At 36.9% G+C, this 24,048-nt stretch overlaps 2 protein-coding genes across 4 annotated transcripts in view; one reads left to right on the top strand and one right to left on the bottom strand.

Annotated features, from left to right (window-relative positions):
• Positions 1–24,048, bottom strand: part of adnp2b (ADNP homeobox 2b) — a 177,797-nt gene that overhangs the window by 36,350 nt on the left and 117,399 nt on the right. The window lies entirely within an intron of this gene.
• Positions 1–24,048, top strand: part of spire1a (spire-type actin nucleation factor 1a) — a 43,793-nt gene that overhangs the window by 1,288 nt on the left and 18,457 nt on the right. Inside the window, exons 2-18 of one of the 3 annotated variants that reach the window (XR_008648892.1) lie at positions 3,354–3,385; positions 9,698–9,955; positions 12,235–12,360; positions 13,724–13,798; positions 14,160–14,324; positions 14,437–14,523; positions 15,231–15,360; positions 17,261–17,308; positions 17,503–17,657; positions 17,740–17,806; positions 17,922–18,067; positions 18,800–18,829; positions 19,284–19,421; positions 19,507–19,577; positions 19,905–19,932; positions 20,009–20,160; positions 20,442–20,933. Coding sequence is in view for 2 of the 3 variants with exons in the window: in XM_033974830.2 (XP_033830721.1) it covers positions 3,354–3,385; positions 9,698–9,955; positions 12,235–12,360; positions 13,724–13,798; positions 14,160–14,324; positions 14,437–14,523; positions 15,231–15,360; positions 17,261–17,308; positions 17,503–17,657; positions 17,740–17,806; positions 17,922–18,067; positions 18,800–18,829; positions 19,284–19,421; positions 19,507–19,577; positions 19,905–19,932; positions 20,009–20,160; positions 20,442–20,700 (1,967 nt within the window). In the remaining variant the exon portion in view is untranslated. Of the gene's footprint in view, positions 1–3,353; positions 3,386–9,697; positions 9,956–12,234; positions 12,361–13,723; positions 13,799–14,159; positions 14,325–14,436; positions 14,524–15,230; positions 15,361–17,260; positions 17,309–17,502; positions 17,658–17,739; positions 17,807–17,921; positions 18,068–18,799; positions 18,830–19,283; positions 19,422–19,506; positions 19,578–19,904; positions 19,933–20,008; positions 20,161–20,441; positions 22,363–24,048 lie in introns of those variants that run through there. The other 2 variants (XM_033974830.2, XM_055225419.1) reach the window with 2 other exon arrangements.

Here is a 24,048-nt window from a genome sequence, read left to right as displayed (position 1 = left end):
CAGGGTAGGTCACTATATTACCACAGTACCTTCTCGTTCCTCTTTAATAGGTTTAGTGGTAAATTCTTCAAATACATTTGCTAACAGAGCCAAAGCCTTAAGTGTACAAGAGTGTTTTCTATTCAAATAGGTTTCAAAGAAAAGTGTTTCCCTGTTGGTAGCATTCCTGTAGAGTCTTAGTGATAAAGTTAGGAATCACTGTAGGAGGTGTGGTTCTGCTTTGGGCAAGTCACTTAGTCAACCTCACCAGGAAGTTCAAATAAGTATTTTTCAGAAATAGTTAAAGATCTTTTTTCCTCGTTTAACCGTGCTGGTTTTGTGAATCCCCTATAAACATGTCAAAAATAAATTATTGTAAATCAGTGGCTTTCAAAAGTTCCACCAAATGTAACAGGACTATTCCAGGTCTAATTTAGGGCTAAACCGGGTCTAAATGTGGCCTACATCACTGAGACTATAGTTCTAAACAAGACAAAAAGTGGATAAAATTAACACCAAATTAGGTAAACCCACATACTGAAGAGCTGTCCAAGTACCTCCTAAAGGAGCTTGTGTACCACCAGTAGTGCATGTACCACTGTTTAAGAAACACTGCTGTAAATAATAGCTGATGTACTGAGCTGATAACTGAGTGTTATCCTTTTTGTTCTTCCCCTCAGTGGTGTGGCTGAGGTATTTTTTAGAGAGCCTGGCCCTGTTCCTAATTTGTATTAGGACAAGTGATGAGAGAGACATGAGATCTATTAAGCGTCCAGCAGCTCAGACTTTAGAGTTTATTCCCCCAGCTGCACCAAATCACTGCTTATGCAACACACAGTACGTATCTGCTGCCCATGAGTCAGTGACAAGATGGTGCATCCTCTATTTGGCCCACTCCCAAACATACAAAGGCATCCTAACTGAAGTTACTGAGGCTGCTCTGAAAACACACTGTACTTAGCTTCAGTAAGCAAAAGTTATAGCTGCAAGGTTGTTAAGCATGGTAATCGTTGCTGCTGTTTGTAAAAAAACACCATCTGATAACTCTGTAGTTTGTTGTTTTTAGTAGACCTACAATCAAATGTGTCATCTTCTTGCATTATTAGTTTACCAGTTTACATTTCAGTCTTCCGAAATGTGGCCGATGTTTGAAATTTGGAGTTTGAACACAACCCTTCTATTAAAACACATCACTCAGTGCTGGTGTCATTTAAAGACAGCACAGTATTTGTCTTAGTGTGATAGGCTCATTAGGCTCGGTATATCTTACTACAGTAATTAAATACTAAAAGAAGACTGACATGGACCTTTTCGTGTAATGACCCATATTGACAAAAACATAAACAACTTCTTTGTAAGGGAACTAAATCAAGACTTAAAAGGGACTTGTTTTTTATTTTTTACCTTTTTTCCAAACCAGAAAAAAAATCCAACTTAAACTGCACTTTTTTTTTGACCCCGAGTGCCACCAAGATCAAGAATCACTGCTTAACATGCAAACACCTAGTAGGATTTAATGATTTTATGAGTACCATTTTTAAGGTATGATCAATCTGTACCATTTAATATTCGACCTACTGTAACCTCCCACCATTTTACTCAATGTTGCTGTTAAGGCACATATTTCACTGATCAGTTTAAATAAGGACTTTAATACATGGTAAGTTTTCCATAGAGTCAACCATGCTGCATTAGAATAGCACTTATCTCTTTCACAAAGTTCCACATTTTAATCTGATGTTGATTTCTCCCACAGTGTGTTCTAGCCAAAGTGACACAGCAGGCTGCTCCAAATCTGCCTGTCCTGATTTACTTGTCCTGTAGACTCTCGGGACCTGACCACCTCCCCTCGGACGGGGCAAACACAGGGCCCAGTGTTCTCATGAGCACGACTGAGTGACTAGTTAATTTTTCCTCCATCTGTCCTTGGCTATAATTTGTGGACTCTGAAGGAGATCTTTTTCTTGGATAAGGCCAAGAGCTCTAGTCTAGACTATATGGTGACCTGACGGCAGATATTAATTAGTTTTACTGGTAGCATTCTCGTTGCTACTAATTTGTCAAAAACACATTTTTTTTATTAATTAACCAATTATTGTAATAGTATTTATGTGGACAACCAGAAGGAAAATATGTGGAGTGAATTAGCTGGGGTTTTGGGAGTGACTGGACAGTTTAATTTGCCTTTTCATTGAAGATGCTGCTACCAGTATTTCTCTGTATACTTAGTTGTTTTGCGCACAATTTTAATCATTTTGATTCTTTTGCCAGCGACACTCCATGCCCCCCTTTTTGTCAACTAAATAATCCACAGAGCATGTCTTTAGTCGACTACCAGCCAGCCCTAATAAGATGTGAGCAATCTATTTAGGAGCTTTGACGTCACTTTAGTCATTGGGCTGAAGTTTACCCATGTTACACCTGTGTACTCTACTCCTGGATTTAACTTAATTCATTAACTTCATTGTGTTGTGAAATGACCCAATTGACTCTATAGTTTTGTGTACATTCACAAACCAACAAGTTTGCTGTTCCTTTTTGATAATCATAAAAGAAATGTGCAGAGTATGTGTATTTTTTTGAATGGAGACCATATGGACAGATGAGTAGAAGGGTTGATTGCAATTTCCAGTGCCCTATGGTATTATTTCAGTGATTGGTTAGGGGCAAATAAAATGCACATTTCAAACTAAGTTCTGCATTAATGGAGAAATGTACACATTTTGCTGAGAAGTTGTGATGCTAATCCTTCACCATCAAAATCTATAATTTTCTTTTGAATTGTCATAAATGCCATTATAGGTATAACAGTGTGATGTTTAAGTTACTTACTTACTGTTAGAATAACCTGTAAGACTGGATACAGTGTTTGTCAATAACACACTGTCCAACCATTCACTAGAAGTCTCCATGGGAACCACCCAAGGTCGTTGTTGGGTTGTGTTTCTCTTTCTGAATGTGTTGGGGTCTTATTTTAGCACATAGCCCCCAGAGGAAGAGTCTGACACCTCTTCTGGTCCAGGGGGAAAGACATCTATGAACAAAACATGATCATTTATTCACTTGTGTTACTCGAGAACCGCCTAGTGGCAATTCTGCGTCATGTCGCCTCCCTTTGATTTTGACAATTACACTGCACTCCTAACACATAATGATTTAATATTTAATGTACAAACACAACGTCATGGAAAATGTGCTTGGGATTTGTCAGGCAGTTTCAAGATGCCATTCATAGCTTAACAGAACATTTCTCATAAATTATTCAGAGGGTGTGTACCCTAAGTGATTGTCTATGTCTAATAACTGGTTAGAGCAAGAATAACTACAGTTCTGTGTGTGAGAGCTAATGCCTCCTCTCCCTTCTGTCATTTCAGATAAATACAGACCGCCGCCTACATCGTTAGAGGTGAGTTTTGTTCAAGGTGTACACCAAGCCACTATACCAATTTTATTATGTCATTTCTCAATTGTATATATGGTATGGTAATTAATCTCATAATATTTACACTGAAATGTTATGAGATCTCTCTGTAAAAGAGTATTTACTCTTTACTTTACATAAACACTCACACTTTTTCTGAATAGCATTTTCACCACATGTATAGCCAGCTTGTAATAATAACCTCATTGGACTATGGAACTCTATTCACACTTAGACTTGAAATACACAACAGTCATTTTATGCCATCTTATTTGATCCAGAACCTTGTTCTTGTGTTCAAGACTTGCAGCAGTCAAGTAGTGACTGTGTTTTATTTCTATGCATGCTTAAAGAAGACCTTAAAGAAGACCTTAAAGAAGACCTTATGATTTTTGTGTTTGTAAAGTACAACATACGTAGACCATTATTTTACATTTTGGGTAGTTGTGAACTACAAAATTGTTACATAAAACAGCTTAGTAATATAAACGGGCCCATTGACTTCCTGTTAAAAAAAAGCATTTTAATTTTTGAAAAAGGCAGCACAACATTTTTGAACTTAACTTAAATTATAGTAGAAACAGTAGAAATATACTAGAAATTTGTCTTTAGTTCACCATCAAATGAACACATCAAATATTCCATCACATCTTAACAGTCAATAAACATGTAAAAAAAATTGTGCTGCAAATACACATGCATTAGTGCTTATTTAACAAGTCGACAGTATGACTCAGAGTCTGTTTTTTTATGTACATAGATACATACAGAACAGCAGGCAGAGGTAGGGGGTAGGTGAAAACTGAAATTTTCAGAGCGCTCAAGCCCCGTATGTAATACAATATAGGATTACTTAAATTTATATGACTTGTCTGTATTAGAAGTCTGAGAAAACTAGTCAAGTCAAATTTATCTATAAAGCAGATTTAAAAACAACCACAGCTGCCCAAATGGCTGTACAAAGGCAATATAAAGTGCAGTCTTATAAAACAAAACATGCAAAAGCACGATCGAACAATACAAATACAAAACAATACAAGTCCTACTCGGCTCGTGTTAAAACTAATGATGAGGGAAGACCATCAACATTGCTTACAGATTTTTGCATAATATGTCTCCTATAACTCTGTTAGCAAACTGTACTATTAATTGGCAATGCTTGTTATATCTTATTTCCGGTCAGCAGTAACACGAGGGATAGTAACATGTGACCTGGAAAAGTCAGATTAGCCTGAAGCTTCACTACAAAGCACAGGGAGAGGATACAGGAAGTCTCAGCATGTGTACATACAGTGTGGTCAGCTCTGTCCATCTTCTGCCATGTTTGTACAGGAGCTCATGTGATCAAAGGTGTGTTCATTATAAGGCTAAAGAGAGTTCAATAACATTCTAGCTCATCAGCTGTGAGACTCTGAACCTTTATTAACATTCATTGGAAAAAGGATTGAGAGCAAATTATAGGTTACACTAATGGAAAATAAATGAAACATGAACTGGGAGTGTTTTGCTTTGGTAATTAATTAAAACAGTGTTGCATAGTGATAATTGCTTACCAATGTCCAGCTGCAACAGGGCTAAAGCTAAGGGCACACCCAAAACTAAAAACGGTCTCTGCATATTTATTAGCAAGCAAGCAGGATTTAGAATTGACCACAAACTGTTATGTCAGTTAACTGTAAGTGTGCTGGTGGATTTCAGAAAGTACTTTTGTCAATGTTTAGCATTTTTGAAAAATGAGAATACACAATAAAGGTTTATAATTTCTCACTATGAATAAATGCATTTAAGTTGCGTAGATTACACTACATTTTACTGTTGACGATTAGTAAAATATCAATAAGTATAATATAAGTATTGTTACCATTGTTAGCAAAATTTGTAATGACTCAGTGATTGAGGAAATATTCTACTATATCTTTGGACAACCCAGTTCAGCACTGTATAGTGTAGATTACCTACTAGAACAAAAGTAAAGTTATGTTACCTATAGTAAGATAATATATATTTTTACTGTATTTTCAATTCTTCACTACACAAAGAGTTGTGGAGCTATGCACTGGCTATAAACATGTGACCCACTTCTCTGTTGCATGCTGTGTGAACAGGATAACCATGTGTCTTTTCTGTCAGATCTTAGTGATCATGCCCCTGTGACGATCTGATATTTTGGTCATATAGTGATTCGCTGTTTTGTATTTAATGCAGTTTTCCCCACACAGTTAGCTTATTGGTCAGCCTCTGGTTCAATCCACCTCCACTCATTTAGAGCTGTACAATCACAATAAAGTGTGAACATTCAGAAGAAGCAGATGGCTTTATAGAAAAATCCAAAGTGTACATGAATCTTGATAAAATCGCAATAGTGATCAGTGTTTTGCATTCATGCAGCTTTGCAGCCACATGTTATTCCAAGGATTTGATAGTAATAATATTTTACCTTTGAGAGGAAATACATGCTATTACATGTATACATGTATTATCCAGTATGTATCAATATTGTCTCCTGAACTGGCATCTCAGACATATAAACCATTCGTCAGTTTTATTTCCATTGACCTTATTGTGTTTCATTATATCTCGCTTTTATTCTAGTTAATTCATTGATTTCCTGACAGTTTCACTTAAAAGCCTTTGTACAGAATTGGATTAATTCCCTGAGGTAAGTTTGTGCAGTGCTCTGATATGTGCTGGGCGCTAAAAGCATGGGAAATTCAATATATTGAGTAACGTTAACTGTCTTAATCGGCAAGCTCTAATTTTAGTTCTATTCTTCCTGGTTTATGTTGGTATCGTCTTTCACCTGCCTGTCTGACTTTGAAGATGTTATTTTCATCCAACATCGAAGAGCCTCCTCAGCAGCTGTGGTGATGCTGCTGATGGGGACAGAGAGCTGCATCCCGTTCTGGAGGTCCTCCACATTTAAGGAGATTATGTAACTGTCTGTGATGATGCTTCACTCTAGTGCCGCAGTAACTGCTGACGGCAGCTTATCTGACTGCTTTATGTACTCTAGAGCCGCAGTGAGCCTGGAGCTGTGGACACTGGGGACAAGACTGTCACCATATTTGTAATATCAGAGGAGAGGCTTGAGGAGTCCTTAAAGGCACTATGACTGGTTTTCTTGTAAATGTCATTCATAGCTCAGTTCTACACATATGACTGGTTTTGCTTTCTGTTACTTTTATGTGAAGTCGACCAATATAAAATTTTTGGGGCTGCATGGTCTTACCCCACCACCTTAAGGTAAAATGTACAGAAGTCGTCTTCCATAATTGAAAGTTGTTTACCTATTTTTTCATTGAGCTTTTAAGGAAATAGACTATTACTACCCAAACTACGCAGCATAATACAAATAGTGTACATTTTAGACTCATCATGTAATAGTAAATTTGTTTGGTTCCCTTTATTTGACTTTGTTTCCGCTGCTCCCGTTCTCTAACTATAAGACGTGTATATGTGAAACCTAATTGTTAAGTTGTTCATAGAAAGAAAATGTGAACTGACGATTGTTATGAGAGAAGATTTAGGTTCACAATGTTTATCAGCAAAAGATCAGATAGAACAGAAATATTTGAATGAACCTTAAAACTGGCATCAGCATTATGATGTTACATACCAGTCAAAAGAGTTGCTTCAATACTGACGTCAGTGCCATTGGAGACCAGTGATAGTGGTTGAATGTTTTGGCTTGTGCATCTCCACACCAGCTCATATACTCTTGACGTGTGTGCGTTTGCGTGAAAGAGCTGTTGCGCTGTAACAAGTGGCCCATTCTTCGCCCATCTGCACAGGCCCTGACTCACTGATGCGTCCTCAGTCACGGTCCGTCCTGTGTCTATCAGACTAACTGCCCTCTGTGGATTTCACTGTTGTCCTTTTAGTTGGCCTCTTCGTAAGTCAGTTGACAAAATGTTTTAGTCTTATATGAGAGAGTTCAAACTTAAGTGGGCAAATTATTACAAGCCAATTGTGGCTAATCAAACTAAATGCTGATCTTGGCTCTGACTTTGAAGATCCTAGTGATGGCAACAGCTTTACCCTTTCAAGAGCATTTTAATTCATTTTTGTCACATAAGACTGTTTCCACACAAGACACAATATAGTTTACTATTATAAGATGCCATACATGCAGGTTGTTTGCTACTGAACACATTTATTATACATTAACAGAGAAAAATAGTTGTGTCATATAAAAAAAATATTGTCATGAAGAAAAAATGCCGTTGAGACTTGTCATTCACTTCTATTGTATTAGTTCCTTGTAATATGAGATTTCTTAGTTTCTGTACTGTGATTGTTTGAGCTTCGAGAACTAAATGCTTAAGGCACCAATGTAATGGTGGAATATAGTTGCATTTTCTTTTGATAAAACCGACCCTCCTCACTTTTCACCTGGGATGTGTATGCGACTCATTGTACTAGATGCCACTTATTCAGGGTGGAGTGGAGCTAGGTTTCGTTGTCCCACCCATTCAAAGTACTAGTATTACAGACAGTGGCTAATAGTTTAGCCTCAAACCCAATGGATTTAGTTGCCTGTCTAACTGCATATGTCCCATATTGCTTCTTCCCTTGGCTCCTCTACCTCTGCGCTCTGAGTCACTCTAGTTTAAATACGAATGTGGTTTATAATTGAAACTATCCCTTTTTTCCATTCCCTGTTCAGTCTTGCTTAGTTTTGCTGCAGGAATCTTCCATGTACTTGTGACTAAAGTTTTATTGAATATATGTGACTATGACATCAGTCAATTAGTTGACTCATCATTATTTCAAACATTTATTAACATGGACAAAGTAAAGCTCTAAATTTGATTGGTTTAATACAGGATATTTGATCAACCATTGTGTTAAATTAATAAAAAAGAGTAATAAAATCTGTCACACATTTGTTTACATGGAAAAAATGTTTGAGGGACTTTTTAAACTAAATATTCAACATCTTTGAAGCCAGTCTTGCTCTATGCCACAATATCTTCTGATTATCTTTATTATTATTATCGTCACTGTCATTGACCTAGTGTGTCCACCTACTGCTGTGGCCCTTCTGCAGATGGATTAAAGGTTACATAATCATACAAGGAATAGGCTATTTGTTTTAGCTTGGGAACAGGATTACCGGCTGCCCTAGAGAGATGGTTGATAAATGATAAGAACTGTCAAACATCTACAATATGTTTGACTCTGGGTAAAACTTTTATGGTTTTGGAGAGGCATCATACTTTCGTTGTGGACAGATTTTTATCAAAAATTAACTTGTAGTTTGTGTCTTCACATCCATGTAAATTATCAAAAAATAATGTGTACTTTATTACTTTTACTTCATTGTTTTCCACCACTGAAGGTTAATCCCATCTCCCACTGTGACATAAGTCCAGATGTTAAACAGAATGTATAATTTTCAGTCACTATTGGCTCACACGCTGCAGAGGCAACTCCCTGTCTGATTGTCCTTGTTGCAGCACTGACAAGTGTCTCTAAAACAGCATCAAAACAAGAGCTTTACCCACTTTAATCCACCTTTGTTTTTGTATGCCAACCTGTATATTATGGTAGAAATGACTCATGAAATGGTATGTGAAATATTTGAATGTATTAGATGTGTTTTGATATTGTACACAAAAATACTCCCTGTAGAGAACATTTTAAACCTTAACCTATTATTAAAGACTAAATGACTGAACCGGAGGCATAAAAACAACCAAACTATGGCTAATTCTCTCTACTGGTATTAGAAATTCAAGGACAATGTCTGTCTTAGTGTTAATAAGGAAAGACATGTTAGTCATCAAGTCTTAGTGTGTGTCAGTTTTGATTTGAGGACATGAACTGTGCTTTTTAAAAGTAAGTCTGCTCTAGCAGGCATACCACAGTGCCATTAAAGGTTTGTAGGGTGGACCCAATTTGGCAACATCATATAATTTTATCATATGTAAACAAATTGGAGTCATGTGGTTTTTAAATACCCCTAAGAATACCAAGTAATTACGCTGTTACAGTGGTGATAATTTTAGTTTTACCAATCTTTTTATGTATTTTATCTGTCAGTGCTATCAACAAGAGGCCAGCCACCATCTGTGCTTCACGTAGAGCTGTTGAAACTGGTTCTTACCTTCTCCATAGCTGAAGAAGAGAAGGTGTTCAGACATGCTCACTTCTGAGAATGAAAAAATACAAGACAAATACGCAAATTGTATTAAAACTTAATCAAAATAGGCTCTGGTTTGAAAATGTATTATTCATTTGCCTTCAGTACTTGTCATGTGTCATCCTTGTTCTAAATGTTGTTTTGTTGTACAGGTGGTTGAGTCATTGGGCATCATGATCTACAAAGCTCTGGACTATGGACTGAAGGAGAACGAGGAGCGTGAACTGAGCCCACCTCTGGAGCGACTTATCGACATGATGACCAACACGGAGGAGACAGAGAGTGACTCCTGTCCTGACGAAGGCTATGAGGCCACAGAGGAGGAAGAGGAGGAGCGGGAGGAAGAGCCAGTATCTGTGACTGAGGCCAGTACTGTGAGCCGGATACAGAGTTATAAAGACATCCTCATGGTGAGTCTGCAGATCAGTACAGGCCAGGTACTATGCCCTAACCACTACATGTACACGGAACATACTGTATTGTCTTCATATCTGATAAATGTCAACAAAGGGACTATAGGTTGACATACCACACAGCTAAAAAGCAAGTGCACCTAATCAGTTATGTAGATCAAAAGGCAAAAATGTAGTTGGTTGGACTAAGGATTGATAGTGACAAGTTGAGCTAAAAAGAAAACAACACAGAAGGCCATTGACAGGTGAAATATACAGAGTGTACAGTATACTTAAGACTGGGATAATGATCCGAAGTAGGAATGCACGATCCAGCTTTTTCAGTTCCGATACTGACATTGCTACTTTTACTTCAAGTATGATACCTGATATTAACCGATAACAGTGTGGGGACAGAAAACAGCACTTATTTCCGTAAAACACAGTTGATTTATCATGCAAAAGTTCCCAGTTTTGTTATGCAACAGCTATTTATCCTTCAAAAAAAAAAAAAAGCTTTTGCAGATAAGTGTGATTAAAATGGTTAAATAGTTGTATAATTCTTAGAAAATACTTCATCAATTTTAAAGAAAGAATTATTATAATTGTCTCACATGCTCACACGCCGGCCCTGTCATAAGCCTTAAACATGTATGTGAGTTAAATGATTTTTTTATTTATTTTTTTATTTGGAGGCGCAGCGTCCTACCTATACATGCCTTGACTGGTTTCAACATTTCTGCTTTTTCTGCATATTTTAAAGTCCCTCCAGACTTCACTTCAGTCTTTCAGTCTGTGTATTCAGAGTCAGTTATTCTCTCATAAATGACCTATATAAACTCCCCAGTGGAGGCTGTCCCATTGTCAATTTCCCAATGGCCTCTAAAAATGTGACCCCTAAACATTCTGGTATTAGCTGAATAGGAGTTCAATGTTCACTGTCAGTACCTAGTGTAAATAGTTTTGAGTTTAAGTTCAATTTAGAGTTAAGTTGTGGGCCCTTAATTCTTGATGAGAAGTTTGTTTAAATACATGGCAGCAAACTTGTCACCTTTTGGTGAAATTCACTGTTTTGATCTTGAAATAGAGGATCCTCTAGCAAAGACTCCATTTACTGTAATAAGTTTTAATTTTTATTTACTGGGAAGTAAAAAATATATTTCCTCTATATAATATTTATTTACCTTTGGAAATGCTCTAGAATGCAGAGAATTGCATACATTTTTTTCAAATTTCTCCTCAAATTTTCTCCTCATATGTCCCATATTGACACTTGTGTGTTAATATCAACTATGATGTAAATACAGACACTTTCTTGAGTGGGTATTTTCATAAAATTCACAAAATATAACTGCAGAAACTTGCAAATGTAATTATAGTCACAGAAATTGGAGCACAATGGATGGATGGTTAGACTATTCACCTTTTTCAGTGTGCTCCAGTTTGCCCTGTAAATAAGTACACTGAACTGGCATCTGTTTTTTCTGTGAAGTTGTTTAGTGAAGGTGCAGTGGCTCGGAGCTGTAACACATAATATTAAGTGTATTTTATTTGTCATTACACTCGTATTCTCCCAGCTTTTCAATTATTGTATTTAATAAGCAATTTTTGTTTTATTGCCAAAACGTAATATCATATGAATCAAATTGAAAATGGTACCTTTTTGTTAGCCCTTTTTGGAAAAAAATCAGACCCTTATTAGCTAGTCAACCTAATTTTCTGAACACTATTTTGAAACCTTAAAAATATCTAACGATTTTCCAGTTTTGTCTTGTTGGAATAAACGGGTTTTGTTTGATGTGGATCATATATAACCGTTATTAGCACAAACATATGACATAGCATTTTCCAAAACAGTCAAACCCTCAGGTGTCACTTCACCTGTGATTTCCCAGTGCACATGCTGACAGAGACTCATCCAACATACCTGTAACACGCCCTGTCTTTAAAGAAGTGAAAATATGTCATTAGGCTGGTTTTCTTATTTGTTTGTGTTGCTTGAAATAATTTTGGTTGGTTACTTTGACGGGCAGTTATTATTTTCATACTTAAAGGTCAGAGCTTTGACTATCTGCTCAACTTCAAAGCATAGCAATAGTACCATTATGTTATTATTGACAAAACACCAACCAAAACATACCTAGACAACATAACAGACAACATTTAGGGAACATTTATAGTTATTTATAGACCAGTTGTGCAACATTTTAATATTCAATCTTTACTTTGAATAAATCATGACTCTAATATTGCCACTAACTACAATACATAACTCAATCTTGTTTCTTTCACTGCAGATTTGTTCCTCCCACCTCCCGAGCCCCTCAGATGCACCCAACCACTACCAGGCTGTGTGTCGCGCTCTGTATGCAGAAACCAGAGAACTGAACACCTTTCTGCAGAAAATTAAGAGTGCCAAGGAGGTACGGAGCTCGCCACAGATGACTACAAAAACATTATTAAATCATTATTAAGCTGCTCATAAACGCACAGACAGCACAATATCCCAATGTTACCAAAAGCTCTACAGATATGGACAAATAACTGGAAAAGTTAAAAGGGACAATAATGGAAAGGGAAAAGAGAATAATGGAAAAAGGAAGTTAAGATCTGTTCCCCTAAAAACACTCTAATATTCCCCAACATGCTCACATAATACAGTTTCCCTTAAAAGCCCGCAGTTACTTGCTATCTTTCAAAAGAAAAGCAGAAGTAAAATGTGACTATAGAAAGTACCAGATTTTTTTTTTCTTTTTTATTTTGAAGCATTTGAAACAGTCCCTATCAGATGAATTATATATCTGAGTTCAGACTATGTCCCCGTGTAACCTCTTGTTAGTCCAGTAAATGCCACTTTCAGACTGGTTTGGTGACTCTTACCAACACGAGCTGGCAGTGTGTTGACCAAATCAGACGAGCTGAAATGTGGAAAAGCCGGCCTCTAGAGTAAAAATATGTAACTTATGAAAGATTTAATTAAAGGCTTTAGTGAAAGGGCAAAACAAAATATAAAAATTAAAACCGGAATACCTTTAGCAGAAGGTGAGTGCTACAGTACTTAAAAGTCTTTAGTGCTGTTTAAAGCCAAAACGGTTAAAGTGTTATGTAATAAACCATTGAAGCATAATATGGGACCCTATTGTAGCTAAGTAGCTTATAGAGTGGACTACTTTGAACTTCTTTGGAATTAACAGACCATTAAATACATAATGGTTATAGACTGTAACAATAACTGCATACATGTGGATACCATTACAAGAGATTTGACAAGGGCAATATAATGGGATTCTTCTATTAGGTAGGTCATAATTAACAAAGTCTTGATTGAAATAAACATGCATAAAACAGTAATGTGGATGGCTTGGTTCAGCGTCTGCTTCTCTGTTTATGATCTTAAATCTGTCATGGGGAGATGGTCCAATCAAGCGTTTTTCATCATCTGACCTTTTAATCCCAAGCATGAGACTTGAGATGTATTTGATTAGTGAAGTGTTGTATTTTTAAAAGTCATATCAAGTCAAAATAATAACCTTTTACGGTTCTTAGAGGAGTTGGTACATTACATAATACATGTTTTCATTTGGCTGTATAATTGATTGCCCCTCTGGTTCACAGTCGATGTGCTAAATGTTTTCCATGCCCATTCTAAACAACTATCATCGATCACTTAACAGCTCTGGTGAATGTGCCCGTTCACATTGGGTCAATCAATGCCATCCCGTAATGGTTTTCAAATGGGTGCTGATTGATTAAAAAAAAATTTTTTTTTGCTCTTTTTCTGATTAGAACCTGCAGAAAATGGAGGGTGAGACACGGGAGGAGTCTGCTCAAGACCTCAACGAGTTACAAAATTCAGACTGGGTGAGATTAATATCTAAATTTACTAAGTACACTGTCAAAATGCATGTATGTTTTCTTGCCTTGGTCAAAAGTGACTGGAATTCAGAATATGAATCTGGTTTGGAGAACGTTTGAGTTAAAATCTTGGTAGTATTTAGTGTGCTTATGACATGGAATATTTAACTTTGTTTAGTATAAAATTGTAAATTGTTTTGCTTGAAATAATGTGTTGAAACAAGCCAGAAACATCTTGCAAATAGTGAAACAATGCCCATCTATTGAAGTCCATTAACCCAATGAGAGCACTTGGGTTAATTAATCCATAAATTCCTTTGTTATACTCTGCCCATACTCTTGACATTTATGTTGTTCTTGCCTCCAGGCTCGGTTCTGGGTCCAGGTGATGAGAGATCTCAGACATGGTGTGAAGTTAAAGAAAGTACAGGAGCGACAATACAACCCACTGCCCATAGAGTACCAGCTAACACCTTACGAAATGCTCATGGACGACATTCGCTCCAAACGATACAAGTTGAGAAAAGTCATGGTTAGTCAAAAAAAACAAAACCCTTTTTTTGTTAAAAGTCTGTTCCTGTCTTCTTTTTCTTTTTCATTTCAAGGTTTTGTGCTGGATTGATTTACCTTCCATTTCTTTCCAGGTTAATGGAAACATTCCACCAAGGTTAAAGAAAAGTGCCCATGAGATCATCCTTGAGTTTATCAGATCACGACCTCCTCTCAACCCGGTGAGTATCATAAGATCATATCTCCTAATCTGCTCTAATGCGTCTCCCACCTGCACCACATTAAGCTGTCACTCTATTGGTCCTGGTCCTACTTTTGGTTAGATAACAGTGCTCACTACAGAATTCTTCAGTTTTTGTTCCAAATAGAGAACTAGAGCAGAATAGGCCAATATAAACACAATACCGGTACATGGTTGTAAAATGTTTTATTTAGCGAGTAAGTACACTTCCAACATTACTATACGCTGTTGTAACAATTCAAACAACAAAATGAAAATTGTGACTGTATATGAGGTATTCAAATTAGCTTAAACAAATTACATTATTCAATTCTTTCAGTTATCTGTGCTGGCTTCTGTATTATTATTTCACTCCATATTGACCAATTAGTCTGTATTTTTTAAAGTTGTCATCTGTAATTAGATTGGCTGACTCACCCCAGTTGTATTCTCACATATCAACACTGGATGCTGTGTACATTACTTCTGCCTGGTAGTGTGCCAGTTTTGGCCTGACAGAAGAAGGCCAGGTGAGGGGAGGGGGGACAGGTTCCGCATCTGCCCTCTACTGGTTAAAAACCCCCAAAAACTAATAAATTTACAGATGGTGGCTTTAAACTGGTATTTCGTTATTAGTGTGTTAGTGTGTATTCTTTTGCATGTTTATTTGTTGATTGAGCTTAGTGTGTCCTTTCCTGGTGCTCTTAGGTTGCGGCCCGTAAACTGAAGCCCCACCCACCCCGTCCCCGGAGCCTTCACGAGCGTCTTCTGGAGGACATTAAAGCCGAGAGGAAGCTCCGACCTGTCTCTCCTGACATGATCCGCAGACATCGCTTGGGTAAGGCACAGAGATGCATAACATACGACATCTATATTTGGCACTAACTAAAGTCGACCAGATCATATTACCAATGACCACAGCTGCATTAACCCTTCTTCCTGTGGTTTTGGGCATTCGGTCAAAAGTGTTTACAGAAATATTATTCAGCCATCATTAATGTATGTTTGCTCTGATTTATAAAGTTATTGATGTGTGCCCCTCCTTTAACCTCACATTTATTTACTGAGGATTTAAATAGGCGTACATTTTTCTCTAAGGATGATTCTCATGAATGCTTGGTAAATAGGTAGATAATCACTATGGTATGTAGAGGCCAGCATCTTAAATCACATAATAGCTTTTAATATTGCTAAGTGTGTACTTTGCAACACTAATTAGGTCGTAAACATACAAGATGGCGTTTGTTTGGGAACAGAATATTACATAAGCAGTATATCGTGAAATAAATGTTTTTACCCTTGTTATGGATGCTGATTATAAGCAATAAATAAAGTAAATTACACAACATGTACATAATTTTCAAATTTATATTTTTAATAAACTTACTATTACTATTTCCCCTTCTAAATCTGATTGACACTTGTTTTACATTCATATACACAACCAGTCAAAAGTTTGGACATGCCAAAAGTGCAAAGCAGTGATCAAAGCAAAGTTTGGCTATTTACACAAAAAAAAAAAAAAAAAAACAAACCTTAAACAAGTTTTGAGTTTTTGAGTTTGTTTTTTGTGTTCTGCATTCCATAAGTGTCCATTCATAGTTTTGATGCCTTCAGTGAGAATCTTCAATCCTAATTATCATGAAAATAATGAAGAAAAATACATGAAAAATTGTCTCCAAACTTTTTACTGGTAGTGTATTCTATCATCCATATTTTAAAGATGCATTATCTTAGCTTTTCCAGTGGGGGGTCTGCCACCTTGTTATCTATATTCTTTCTAATTAACACCTGTCTCATCCATATTGATTAATTAATTTTCCCTTCTCTTTTTCTAATGTGGATGAATCAGTCATGCGTCCTCTTAGCATGTCTTTCAGTTTTGACTCTTCAGGTAACGTCATCTCTTGTGTAGTTAAGTTAGTTTTGTAAGTCAAGGCTATTTTTAGGTGTAGCTCCTGCTTTTGTGTGATTCCAGCACCTTCCTCCTCACTTCTTGTAGTCTGTGAATGACACGCTACCGTCACATGTTACTTGTTGCAATTGAATTGTTCAGCACAACACAATTTCTCTCTAGATGTGTGAAATGTCTAAATGTTAAGGATGCAACAAGTTTGGCTTCTTTGTAACTTTTAGGACTGCACAATATTGGCAAATACTACTGTGTGTTAAGTATGATTTAGATTTTATTTGGAATTAATAGGCTCTGTGCAGAGTCTATTGAAATTTTTGCAGAAATACAATTATTATTAACATTCATTTGGATACATAAAACTGTATTGATACAAAATCTGTTTGACCACAATATGCTTGTTTCCATTGACCAATACAGATATTACATTTGTTTACACCACAGTAAGTCTGCTAATTATTGTGCAAGCCTAGTATGTTTAAAGTGGAAGTGGCAGAGATCTATCTGTCAACAAGGTGATGAGCCACTGAGTCAAAGCTGGTCACTACAGTCATTCAGCACTACTCTAATCTGCCTGCGAAAAATTACATAAGCCCCTAGTTGTATAAGGCAGATGACAGTTTGAATGTGGGGCATCATAATCCAATCTGATGTACGAAAGTAACCTATGCCTCAGTGTCTCTGCCTGTGCCCCTGCCACCTGCCCCCTCCCTCAGCCATTCCCCTGGGCTTTACAACCATGCACACTCTATCACTGTGTGTCAATGCATCTGCAGGTTAATTCTGTGTATAAATATGGTCCTTATTTGTATGGTTTTTTTCACAGGTGCAGGGAAGAGCATCAGCACTCCTCAAGATTTGTTTCGCGGCTCAGGTAATGTGTCAAGATATATAATATTTAATAATAATACTACTTTTTAAAGCATAAACTTGTATTTGAAATTATAAATAAATTGCGCTCAAGCTGTAAATGAACCAGTATTGCACACAATGTACTAACAAACAAATTGAAATAAGAAAATAAAAACAATTTACTTCTCTTAAAAAATGTGGTGCTTTCATCCATAGACACCCCAGACGCTCCTAGGAAGCTGGTCGGTAGTACCCAATCTTTGACGAGCAGCACCCCGACCCCGAACCAGAGCGGAGTCCAGCCACTGTCCCAGAGAAAGAGGCTCCTCAAGGCACCCACCCTGGCAGAACTGGACAGCTCTGATTCTGAGGTACTAAAACACTGTCATTGCACTATATAGATAATGATTTCATATATAATGCTATTAACTATAATCCAATTTAACTTTCAAGGGGGAGACATCAAAGAGCAGCAGCAGTATATTAGAAGAAAAATTGGCATCAATCGCCGAGAAGAAGAGTATGTTGTCAATATTATATTTGTATCATATTAAATTGTACCTCTTTTGTTCTGATTTTAAAATTAAATTGTACCTCTTTTGTTCTGATTTAAGCATTTATATATATTTTTACAGCTCCTCCCAAATTTCTTCCAATTTCTGCAACCCCACAGCCAGACAAGCGGCAGCCATCTCCACAGAGGAGGCATTCAATAGAGAAAGAGGCCCCCACAAGCGTACGCCCGTTCATACCTCCATCCAAACAGAGCTCCAAGTCTTTGGTATGTGCGCTTTACAAGCTAATTCATAATGTTCATTTAAGGCTAAACCGTAAGAAATCCTATTTGTGAGACTGGACCATTTGAATGTTTAGTCCTTATTACTGAGCAGAAGTTTCCCAACAATCCTGGTACAATATGTCCGTTGACGTTGCCCTCGTCCTGTGACTGCTCATTTGTTTGCCATGAGGTCACTGTTTGCGTGAGTCGTATGATTCTAGTGAGGCTGATGGATGTAATTGAAACCACAGGACAGACCGCTGTATGAAGAGCATTGAGATAAAACTGGTCTATTCTCACCAAAGTTAAACAGCTGATAGTTGGCACCAAACTTGAACCATTGTTGATCATCGGGCTCAAATAAAAAGATTTAGATAATAGTGTGAATTGGTGTAAATGTACTCTGTGTATACTGAAAATGTAAACTAATGACAAAATATTTTTAACAAATCCTGCTTGTGTGGGGTAAATAATCAGCTGCCATAGCGGGATCAAGTTTTGTTCAGTCCTTGCCTAGTATAAATATGATGTTCAGTGTGAGATTGGTTGTGGTCAGAGAAGCCAGTGGGGCAGATTGGCAGCCTTGCTTCCCTCAGTCTGCTCTAGGGCAGTTGTGGCTACAATGAATGAAGAATGCGTGAAAGTTGTTTTTTCATTAAATCGTATGATGCTTCCTGTATTCATAGTAAATAGTTTGTTGTGGTAAAAGTGTCATTCCTTTTTTGTGCTGGCCAGGTGAAGGATGCCAGCGCAGCTCAGGGAACGGTAGGTTTCTGCTGTTACTGTAGATGTGTTTTCATTGTTTTGGAGACCTGCTTCACAACTTCATTTTGGTGCATGTGTGTACATATACATGCCTATAAAGAGGAGGAGGTCTGTGACATACTTTCATATACAACTTATAGAGTCAACACAAGACATTGGATGTGCTTTTACAATGCTACATAACTAACTAAAACTAAATACAGTATGTCAACAAATCTCCTTGTATCACTGTGATGCTCATTGTCAAAAACTGGTACATGGGTGTAGGGTTTGTGAGTATAATTTGTTTTGGGTTTTTTGGTGTTTGGGAATTGTTTGTGTCACTCCATGATGATATCTTTGGCTCATCCTCTGACACTGGTTTGGTTGCATAGTTTGTTTCCTCCCCTCACCTTTATGTAACTAAATGTATTAAAATGAATTTGTTGTTCAAGTTCTTCTCTTTCTTTTTCAGGAGGAGTTTTGTTATCCAGTAGAGTGTCTCACTCTCACAGTGGAGGAGGTCATGCACATCCGTCAGGTTTTGGTCAAAGCAGAGCTAGAGAAATTTCAGCAATACAAAGATGTCTATAATGCACTGAAGAAAGGAAAGGTATCTACTGAAACTGCCACCTTGACTTATCCGAAATGCATTTTTGTGAGTTGTTTCCTAATCTATTGTTTTGTTTGCCTTGCAGCTTTGCTTTTCATGTCGGACAAAGAGGTTTTCATTCTTTACTTGGTCATACACATGCCAGTTCTGCAAAAGGTAATCTAAAGTACCATGGTTAAAATGTCACTCCATGGGGGACAGTAGCTCAGTTGGTAGAGTGTTTGCTGACTAATCTGAAGTTTGGTATTTGATATAAACATTATTATTTGAGCAGTCCGATCCACTAACTACACCTTGCACACTGAACGTTGTATGAACGTGTGTGTGCCTGAATTGTGGATGAGTAGGTCCTTGATATAAAGCTCTTTGAGTGCCTTGAAAGTGGAAAAGCACTATATAAAAATGTGACCATTGACCATTTATATATTATTTTAGTAGAACTTGTGTGGATGTATTATAAAACAAATTCATTATGTGTTTCAGGCCTGTGTGCTCTCAATGCAGTAAAAAGGTAAGTTATTTTTTGTGCAATACTTTTTCACCTGTGTTTTTCTAGTTTTGTTTATATTTAAAATGTATTTTATCAGATGCGGCTTCCCTCTAAACCTTATTCCACGTTGCCCATTTACTCTTTGGGTCCGAGTTCTATGGCCAAAGAAGAGGGATCGACTGCAGCCTCTGACGCTGAAAAACAACCTTTTGGACAGCACCGCCACAGTCTGCGCCGAAGTGTTCACAAGTAAGACACAATTATACTCACAAGAATGCTATTTCAATCTTCTTGGTTTGCTAGTTTGTTAGCAAAAGTGTGTTATTACTTACTATTAGATCTGCCATGGTTTAGATCCAATAGTTTTTGTCAGTTTCTGGAAGTCATGAAAGAAAAGTGTGTATTTAAAGTTTCAAGACATTTGAAGATCTCTGTTTTGAGTCAAGTCTGGTCATTACAAAGTTCAAACTCCAGTGGTCTATTCCTGTTCATCTGCTTGTTTTATTGTTTTACTCTGCGTCTTTCTTTAGGTTGTCCAAGCACAACAGCAAAGACGGGAAGTCACTAGATGATCTGGAGCTTCCCAAGGAGCTGACGGAGGACTGGGTGACGATGGAGGTGTGTGTAGACTGTAAGAAGTTCATCACAGAAATCATCTCCTCAAGCAAACGTAGTCTCAGTGTGGCCACCAAACGCGCTCGCATCAACCGCAAAACCCAGTCCTTTTACCTGTCCTCATCAGCATCTGCTAACTTCAGACCGCTGGAGCGCAGCATCAAAGAAGTATAAACAAAACGGGACGTAAATGGACAATGTTTTCAACACAGCATGAAGACGATAGATCCCACTTCGAGTTAGTAAAAGGTTGTAGCACCTTACCCTTCCTCTCTCAGGAAATGTTGGCACGCTAATCGAAAGATGTCATGAAGCAAAGAATGGCCTGGACTTCTGTATTAGCTGCCAGACGACTAAGGAGAGTCATGTATTTGTAATAGCAGTGATTTTTCAGGAAAAACAATTGTGTAAACGGCTACATGTCAATTTATTTGAATATAGTGGAAAACTACATTTATTTCCATAGTTCATTACAAAGAGCATATTAAGAAAACACAAACACCAAATGTAGACTATATAATATTTATTAGTTGTGTTCCGGACATGTCCCACTGGGAGGAGGCCCCGGGGAAGACCCAGGACTCGCTGGAGGGACTATGTCTCACGGCTGGCCTGGGAACACCTTGGGGTTTCACCAGAGGAGCCGAGGAGTGTCTGGGGTGGGGGAAGTCTAAGAGTCCCTGCTTAGACTGCTGCCCCAGATGGATGGATATTAGCTGTGTTTCTATCACCTTATTTTTAATGTTCATTTTAAAGGTTGATTAGCTTTCTTCAGGTGGATTTTGATTTATGCGCAGTGAACACACATTTTGGAAGTTGGAAACACATTTACTGACTCTTTTAATTTAGTCCACTATATTCATATGTACTTACCTGTGCCTGTAAGGTCAAAGATACAGTATATTCACTGAAAGCCAAATTTTGAGTGAAGTGTAGATAGTTACAAAGGCGCATTCCCTACTATTAGCTATAAATGTTCTGATTCCTGTTTACTGGGCACTCAGGAAATACAAGTGATTGTGTTTTGACAGAGATGCACTGTAGAGACTCCTGTCGGGTCTGCCACTTCTCTCACTCTTCCAGCAACAATTAATATGCCAAATGTTACTTGATTCATTGTATAGTTCATCTCACAAATGCTATTTTTTTCCACTGTTATTGGGGTGAAATTGTGAGCAGTGAGAGGATTATATTTTTCACCCTGGGGTAAAGGAGGGTTTACAGTTATGTAGATTTAAATTCTGTGCCTGGTGCCAAAATGTAACGTGTTTTTGAATGCCTTGTTGAACTGCTGTAAATATGTGTCAATGAAACAAAGCAGGTGATGTATGATATGAGATGCCTTTTTATTAGAAGCACAGAAATACTGTACATTATATTTAAGAATAGGCACACATTTATTGAAATCAAAGTACATTATAATTTAGATTTTTATTATGTTCAAGCCTAGAGTTTTAGTCTTATCTTCATTTCCCTTGTTCAGTTGCATAGTTACTGTTAATAAAGATGTATTTTTTGTATAGTTTAATATATTTCAGTGTTAATCTTATAGCACTTTTACCGGGCCAATGAGTTGTCTATTTTTCTTATAATTCTTATAATTTTGTTTTTTTCGAAATCTCATGTTCTAATTACCATTTATCAGAGTCATGTCATAATTTAAATATGAATGAAAAGCAGAAAACAAAAACAACATTCACTACTATGACCCAGCTGTTGCATTCAGGACTTGTTTCTAAAATACATATATTACCAGCTTTTCCTCAAGGAATGTGTGCATGCATCCTTCTGTTTTTATTAAAGAACAGACAATAAAAAGTGAAGATTTTACCATTGACCAGGTCTTGTTATTCGCTTTACTCACCAGCAGATGGCTATAGACACAGGCTAAAAGCGTATACAAACTGAACCACTCTAATGTTGTTAACTAAAGCTGTGTTCTGGGGACCTCTGGTGGTAAAATTGTATATTGCAGGTTCAACCTTGCAGGACCCACAGAACAGCCCAGGTGCACTTGTATAGGTATAATGACTTATAGCTATTCAAACTTAACAGTTATAATTTGATACCGTGTGATTATCTGTTTACAGACCAACGTTTTTATTCATTTAAGGCTGGATTTCCTTAATAGCTTAATAACAAATACAACTTTTATTGCAATTGTAAACATATGAAATTACTTTTTTTTTTAAATTTAACTTTTTATTCCCAGAATGCAAAATACTTAAACCTTCTTATGCTCTCACAAAGTCCCAGCAATATAAAATAAATGTAAAATTTCAAAATTGTGTAGGCTGCATTGTAATTATTAATGTTTATTTCTTCAATATATTAAACAGCCAGCTGCAACACACACGGGATAGTTTGGCCTTGTTCCTGGTGATTTCCTGATGGTCAGTAACAGAGACTGAAAATAACTTTGTGACCCACAATCGCTCAAAGGCTGAGCCCTCATCTGTCTCTATGGAGCTGGCTACAAGCAAACACTCCATCAACACATCTCCCCCAGTTAAGTATTCTAATGGTTGGTTATATATATATATATATATATATATATATATATATATATATATATATATATATATATATATATATATATATATATATATATATATATATATATATATATATATATATATATATATATATATATATATGTCTCAGCATCAGTCTTTACACCAAATACTAAAGCTAATGAGAAGCCTTTACTAAGATCGATGTCACTTTTTTGGTTTCCAGTCTCAAATATGCGAGTTACTCTTCACTAATGGCCCAGGAATCCATCATTAAGAGTGAAACAGGATCTCTTTGCAATCTGCAAAGTGCCTTCAGTGTAAACAGGTCATTAATGTACTAACATCAAATAAGACCAAACTAGAGACTGAGTAAATCACTAGGTAACTGGCACTGGTATGAATAGCTGTAGGGATAGAAGTCATACTTAGACATAAACATATGTGTTGTTGTAATGCAAGAAAAACAGTACTATAAATACACTGGGTCATTTGCTGGACATGTGGTGGCAGTTAGTTATGCATGTATGGCAAATGGGTCACCTGATAGCGGTTAACATGTCTCAAAACTTATGCTGACAGTTCCACCATTGACTAAGCTGGACGTGTTCTCCTAATGTGGGGGATCAACTTAAAGCTAAAAGAAAATATACAGAATTTGTTTTTGAAAAAAAAAACAAAAAACATAATAAAACTACAAAAATATCAAAGTATAAGACCAATGTGCAATTATCAGCAATCCATATCATAATAGATTTACTTTCATCATTTATGTGGCCAAGACACAAGGTGGTTACTATAGTGACAACATGTGCAAAAACTATTTTAAGTGGAAGAGAAATTTTTTTTTCTTGAATTAAACTCATAATCAATTTTTCAGATTGTGATGAGTGTAGTAGGATACTAGTAAAAGCTTGGGTTATGAAGGGAAGGAATTCTTCCTTTTGTTCACCAGCCCAAGGTCGTTACATCCCCCACAGATTCCTCTAAGACATAAACCGTCAAACGT

This window comes from Periophthalmus magnuspinnatus, chromosome 11 (assembly GCF_009829125.3).
Source record: "Periophthalmus magnuspinnatus isolate fPerMag1 chromosome 11, fPerMag1.2.pri, whole genome shotgun sequence".
Taxonomy (NCBI): domain Eukaryota; kingdom Metazoa; phylum Chordata; class Actinopteri; order Gobiiformes; family Gobiidae; genus Periophthalmus; species Periophthalmus magnuspinnatus.
Note: the sequence above shows the minus strand (reverse complement) of the source record. Positions and strands in the feature narration are given on the sequence as shown.